Source organism: Raphanus sativus, unplaced genomic scaffold (assembly GCF_000801105.2).
Source record: "Raphanus sativus cultivar WK10039 unplaced genomic scaffold, ASM80110v3 Scaffold0670, whole genome shotgun sequence".
Taxonomy (NCBI): Eukaryota; Viridiplantae; Streptophyta; class Magnoliopsida; order Brassicales; family Brassicaceae; genus Raphanus; species Raphanus sativus.
In genome coordinates, this window is record NW_026615987.1 from 24,405 (window position 1) to 31,157 (window position 6,753).

General features: G+C 36.3%; 1 protein-coding gene and 1 pseudogene across 2 annotated transcripts; both read right to left on the reverse strand.

Annotated features, from left to right (window-relative positions):
• Positions 1–69: 69 nt before the first annotated feature.
• LOC108823085 (ankyrin repeat domain-containing protein 2A) lies at positions 70–2,357 on the reverse strand. 2 transcript variants are annotated; one of them, XM_018596319.2, is made up of 9 exons: positions 2,260–2,357; positions 2,116–2,174; positions 1,858–2,021; positions 1,568–1,786; positions 1,319–1,467; positions 1,055–1,220; positions 789–881; positions 472–611; positions 70–379 (listed from the first exon to the last, which is right to left on the reverse strand). In XM_018596319.2, the coding sequence occupies exons 2-9, from the start codon at positions 2,150–2,152 to the stop codon at positions 280–282; spliced, it is 1,068 nt and encodes a 355-aa protein (XP_018451821.1). In that variant the 5' UTR covers positions 2,153–2,174; positions 2,260–2,357; the 3' UTR covers positions 70–279. The 2 variants fall into 2 exon arrangements, with proteins under 2 accessions (XP_018451821.1, XP_056853481.1); XM_056997501.1 differs by having other exon boundaries at positions 2,287–2,310.
• Positions 2,358–3,267: 910 nt separating this feature from the next.
• LOC130502707 (protein indeterminate-domain 6, chloroplastic-like) lies at positions 3,268–5,133 on the reverse strand (annotated as a pseudogene).
• Between the last annotated feature and the right edge of the window lie 1,620 nt (positions 5,134–6,753).

The following is a 6,753-nucleotide window of genomic DNA, read 5'->3' on the forward strand; positions in this document are numbered from 1 at the left end:
AAGTAGTTTGGTCTTAATAAAGCAAAAATGATTCTTGAAACTTTTACAAGAAAAGTAAAAAAATATATGTTTGGTTTAAAGCATGGATTGCTCTTTCATTCTTTATTGACTTTTCATGAAATAAAGAACACCAGAAGAGACAAGTTAAGAAGGAGAGAGTAGTAACTAGTGAAACACAAGTAATTTTTTTTAAAAAAAAACAGAGAGGTCTGTGAAATTGGTTCAAGAGACAGAAGGCAAAGACAGATCCCTCAAAGACAATATGAAAGGCTTCCACGCTCAAAGGAAAGCATCTTTCTCGAGCAGCTTCACCACCTCGAGCTGGTTGTTCAGCTTTGCCACATCAATGGGTGTCTTCTCGTCTAGGTTTTGCAGAGTCCTGCGAACCATACACACAGCGTATATATATATAACTAAAGTCGTGATAAAAAAAAGTGTTATTTTTAGTTATTGGGCTTTTATAATACTTACACAGCAGCACCATTCTCTAGGAGAAGGGTTACACACTCTTTCCTCCCGTAACCAGCAGCGTAATGCAGAGGCGTGTTCTTGTTTTTGTCAACAGCGTTAACACTTGCTCCAGCATCAATAAGAACTTGAGCACATTTCAACTGTGGAAACGATACAATTACCTCGTTACAAATTCATCGCTACAATTTGACTAAGGATATTAATCCTGCAAGTAACTGTGTCATGAAAACTCACAAGGTGTAGTAAACTGGTTACTTCTTTACCAAGTTAATGATGATAAAGATACTTAACTTCAAAAAGAGAGTTAGGTTGCATACCTCGCCGTATCCACAAGCAAAATGCAATGCTGTCCTTCCCTCAGAATCTTCTTCATCTTTGTTACCACCAGAGGCCAAAGCATTTTTCAAACCCTAATTCAATCAACAAACATATCAAATCCAATTAAAGAGTTCACAACAAAACAAGTGAGAAAATGGAACTTTTTTTTACTGTTCCTCCACCTAGTCCCCTAAGCAACGCACAGATGATAAAACCCTAAATGGTCTCTAAGCATAGTTTCACAAAGTAGGAAGCAGTCTCTAACCTCAACATCACCAAGACTGGCAGTTTGATGAACAATAGACTCTTCTTCTTCACTGTCTTCCGCTACCTCGGCAGGTTCAGCTGAAGCAGCCTGGTCTGGCATGCCAGCAATAGGCATACCCATTGCTTCACCCAGCTTTTTCAGCACATCTTTATCATTCCAGTACCTAACAATACCAAGATTAAAAAAACTCCTTCCACCATAAGCAAAAACAAGTTCTACAAAAAACATTTACAGAAAAAAAAACAAGATTGAATCACTGACTTCATCATAGCAGAAGGACCACCGGCATCAATTTCATCAAGTATAGGTTTCAACTCAGGATCTTGTTTCATCCGCGCCATACGCTCAGTAAAATGCTCTGCTGTTTCAGGGTTTGAGAAGGCCTCCAAGAAAGGAGACATTTGTGGATCCTGAAGGCAAAAAAAAAAACACACAGAAAGAAGATTCATTCCAATAAACAAAGTACCAGAAATAAATCAAAATATATTGCACCCTAATACTCTGTTTCACCTGCACTAAGGCTTGACCAAGACGCTCAGCCATAGTCTGAAACTCAGGGTTATGCATAACCTGCTGCATTGTATTGATATACTGTTCCGGATCAATGTTAGGGAATCCACCTCCTCCACCTTGAGCTGCGTTTGGAATAGATCCCTGAAGCTGCTCAGCCAACTTGTTAAAGGCAGGATCTTTAGCAATCTGCTCAGCCAATTCTCTGATGCTTGGGTCCTGGAAACAAAAACCCATCAGCAGAAAGCTCCAAAGAAGATAACTTTAGTACAAGGAAGGTGCACACTTACGTTGAGGATACCAGCCATATTAGAGAAATCAAAAGCATTTAAATTCATAGCAGGGTTAGCTGATGAAGGTGAACTCCCAGAGGCTGCTGGTTCCGGTTTAGGACTCTTCTTCTCTGATTCCGGTTTAGGACTCTGGTTCTCCTCCGTCGTTTCCGGCTTATCATCTACAGTGAATCCAGATACAATTCTCCAAACTCAGAAACGATTCCGTTATTAACATTAAACAGCACCAGATCAGATTGTGAAAGCAAATGTTACCTGAAGGAGACAGATTCTTGTCTGGATTGGAAGCCATTAGATAAAGTAAAACTTAAACCCTAGAGAGAAAAGAAAAACACAATAGAGTAAGAAGAAACAAGCATGCAATAACTGTCGAAGACGATGAAGAGACAGAGGCGAGACCAATCAAAGAGATATGATGATGAGTTACCCGAGAAGACAACGTTGTGGTGGCAAGACCAAAACAACAGATAAAATCAATTTTTTTTTAATTTTAATAAAATATTTTTTTTTTATATATCGATGAAATTATTACATCGTCTGTAATGGATTGGATTGGGAAGAAGACGAGACACAACACTAATAGACTTTTTTTATTAGTGTAGGCCTAAATGTCTATGCTATTTAGGCCCAGCCTTTTTATAGAGTGGACAAAAAAAAACTAGCTAAACCGATTTAACCGGACCCAGACTGATCTAAACCAAACCAATATATATGTCCCAACAATTTGGTTTAAAAAAATTTCATTCCAAATTTAACCCGAAATGTCCGCCCCTTTCATAACCACATGACAAATACATTTTGATTAGGGGGATTTAGGATTGTAAAATTTGATTAAACCAAATAAATGGACCTAAACCAAAATAAATAAGCTGACTTGTAGTGTGTGAGTTTGAGCCACGTTAGATTTATGATCCCAAACTATATAAACCACCGTCACTTGCCAGGTTCCTCTCTTGCGTAGAGAGCATTTGTAGAGAGTAGAGACTAACCTTATATTCATGTCTTAATATTAATAATGACATTTCCTAAATAACAATATTTATGAAAAATATAATATATGTTTAGATGGACCAACCGATTTTTTTAAATATTATAATAATTATTTTAGTGATGACACATAACACAGATCATTATTTTTCAAATATTATACAAGGATAGTTTCTCTGTGCTAAGTTTAAATTAATTCACATGATCTATATGACTGAATATGCTAACAGATTATATATGTATATAATGTTGCAGTCATGGAATTATATTAAAATTCATATCTTAAGAAGATCAAATAATATAGTTACTCTTCAGTGAAATGTATATATAATATATATAAGGAACTCTGTTTCAAGATTCCCATTACATCATTAGAAACAACTTAAAGAAATACTTATAGATAGTTTTTTTTAACTTTACTTATAGATAGTTAAATAGGCTTAAAAATAAAATCTCCAAGGAACCCAGCAAGATAATAGGAGGTGTACGATCTTCTCAAACATTTCCGAATGGATTATTTGGATCTGGAAACTTCATGTTAACGTCCAAAGGAGGTCCATTACGACCACCACGACTATTAACGCCAAGAAAGTCCAATGTCTGCCTACCACTGCCTCCCATGCTTAAATTGTTCCCGAAACGATGGTCGAAAATGCTGCTACCGGGCCGGGCTTGATGATCACTTGTCGCAGCTAGAGAGTTCATTTGACCTTGAAAGTTTCCATTACCACTGCCTCCAAAGTTATTAGCGGCCACACTTGACCCTCTAGGCAGAGCAGAAGGAACGTTGTTGTCAGCATGGTTGAAAAGAGAAGGAACACCTGTCTGATCAGAGAGGTTGTTAGTGTTGTCTTGAAAGTATCTTGGATTGAACAAGTTGTTATTGTTGTTGCTGTTCATCAGACCGTGCAGGTTCATGAGATTCTGATCGTTCTGTGCCAACATTTCTTGGTTCGAAGGGTATCGCATGGAGAAATTAGTAGGACCATGGTTAGGGTTTGTGGGCTGAGGGCCAAAGTCTTCATATGTTTGGGGCGATGAACGGTTCAGATTGTAACCTGCAGCTAGAGGGGCAAAACCAGTGTTTGAGCTGTTACCAAAATGGTTGTGAGTGAGAGCAGGAGAAGCACCGCCGTAAAAGCCATGTCTGCCACCACTTCCACCAGCGGCTGCTGCCATTTCCGTAAAGCTCACGGTAGGGTTTCTTGCTGGCTCTTCTAGTAATGCACAGAATGTCCTATGCGTGTCGTAACTGTCTTTTCTGCAATAACACCCCAAAAACATATATTTAGTTAAGAGTAGCTCAATATTATCAATTCACCTAAAAATAATTATTGAATGGAATAAAAAAATAAGATATATAGTTTACCTAGAGAATTTGGTACCACAAACACATCGATACTCTTTGGTACCACAAATCTTAGAGTGGGCTTTGTAATCAGATTCAACAGCGTAACACCTTGGGCATTTATCGCATTTAAACTTCTTCTCACCGTGCTTCCGGCTATAATGCTTCTTGATTCCTGTGAGGTCTCCGAGAGCACGGGACGGATCATGGTAGACGCACGTAGGCTCCGGACAAACATACACCTTCCTCCTTACCTCTTCGTCAGAATTTTGTTTCAAGGTATATGAAAGGCCGTGTCCTCTCCTGTGAAGCTGGAGATTCTGTTCTCTTTGAAACCCTTTGTTGCATACTTCACAGATAAACCTGTACGTCGCCATTATCTCCTCTGGACACAAGGCTATCACTTCAGCATCTGGACCTAATGAATCACCACAACAAAACCCATTAGGCGAGAGACAATGATATAATAAGTAATTGAATAGACTAATCTTCTTGTTAAAAAAAAACTTCTTGTAAAAAATGTTGATTAGAGCAGAATAAAATCGAATAATATAAAATATAATCTGGTCAAATGATGATAATATTAATACTGATATTATAAAAATAATGAATTAAGTTAAAGGTTATTTGGAACACTTCATTTATAACAACATATGATAACAAGAGGTCAAGGTTATTTGGAACACTTCATTTATAACAGCATATGATAACAAAAAAGGCACTTACTTGGGTTTCCTGGTTTGTTTCTTTGTCTCCTGGGTGGTGGAGAAACGGAGTTGCGTTGTTGATTCATTGCCATCGCCGTCTCTTCACGGTTAAAGTTGTTTGCTCCGGTGGCTAAGAGGGGGAAAGACAGAGAGGAGGATGATGAAATTGTGTTGTTGTGCGATGAAGACATCTTCTCAGGGTTTGCTTTTGCTTATTCTACAAAGATCCATTAGTAAAATAATTTGTAAAACAAAAAAAAAGGTAGAAATGAAACATGATTCAGAATAAAACGAAAGCAAATATTTAGAAGAGCAGGAAAAAGCCACAGAAATTGACAACATGAAAAGGAAAAAAAGCCACTAGATGACATTTACGAGTAGAACAAATATAAATCCAAAGAGTTAGATTTCATTTGCAACTTTTTGAAAGAAGACATATAATAAAGTTGTTTTCTATTGTACTAATAGACTAATAGTTTTGAGATGCAAAGAAAGAAACCAAGAAGAAAAGATCAGTAAATAGCTAAAGTTCAGAGACAAACAAAGAAACCAAGTAGATGATGATGATAAATGTTTGAGGGTGAAGAAGAAGAAGCCTTAGGAAAATTATAATTATAAGTATATAAATCCACACCTCAACAATCCTATATCTATCTTTCCCTGTTGCTCTGCTCTTTAATAATTAGAAGTGAGTCTTGTAATATCTCAATTTATATAGCCATATCTAGTCAATTTCACCTTTTCCTAAAAAAAAAGATTTTTTTAGTACATTAATTATTTTTTCAATACGTTTCAACTCTGTAACCGTTTGGTGATTAATTATTGAAAATTAGTTTTAGATATTGAAATCACTGTTCAAACTTATACATTTGTAATTTTGACCATTATTAATTAGCTATTGTAAGTATATGACATATTAATTAGCTATTGACATATTAAAATTATTTATTTTATTTTTAAAATATTTTAATTTTACGCATTTAACTTTTTTTGGCATAAAATGAAAAATAATATATATTTTGTCTAAATTATTATAAAATCGTATTAAAATTCACTTAATTTTCATAGAAGTATATTATCAATTTTTCAAATTATAATTTCAAAAGAATTTGTTTAAAATATTGGTTAATTATAATTTATAAACCATTTAAAAAGAAGTTTATTGTATAAGTTTTCTTAAGAAAATTATTCCACTTCATTTAAATCGTATCTCTTTGTTTCTAAACAACCAAAACTTTTTTTTCTGATTTATTATTAAAAAAAACCTCTAAACCTATTACAAGACCCAATTCAACTGGGCCACAAAGAAATTTAACAAGAAAACGGGCCAAGAGGCCGAAAATAAAAACTACTTATCAACCACCCTTCACTTGGTGCTCAATCACACACCTGCAGCAGAAACTACTCAGCAAAATGAAGCAACCACACCGCAAGCACTGATAATTGCCATGGTTCCAAGACCTGTCTGTGCGCAACTGGATCCAACCTCAACCTGATAAGCTGTTTTACCTCAGCGATAATAGCCCTCACAGACTTTTCCACCAAAGTGTGCACTCTCCCATTCATTTCCTTCCAAATCAGGTATAACACTGCTTGAAAGATAAGTCTGACTATCAAGGCAACGTTGGTGTCCCTTGAAGGAGCTGTCAACCATCTCAAGATCGCTTCAAACCCTTGAGGAGGGGAGAGATGCAATCGAGAAACGAAAAAAGACCAGACATGGGCGCTATAAGCACACTCAAAAAGCAAATGATTCCTTGATTCCTGATGTGTAGAGCACAAGACACAATTAGCAGGAACCGTTAGACCCCAGCTTCTCAGTCTATCTCTCGTAACCATTCGATCTCTAGC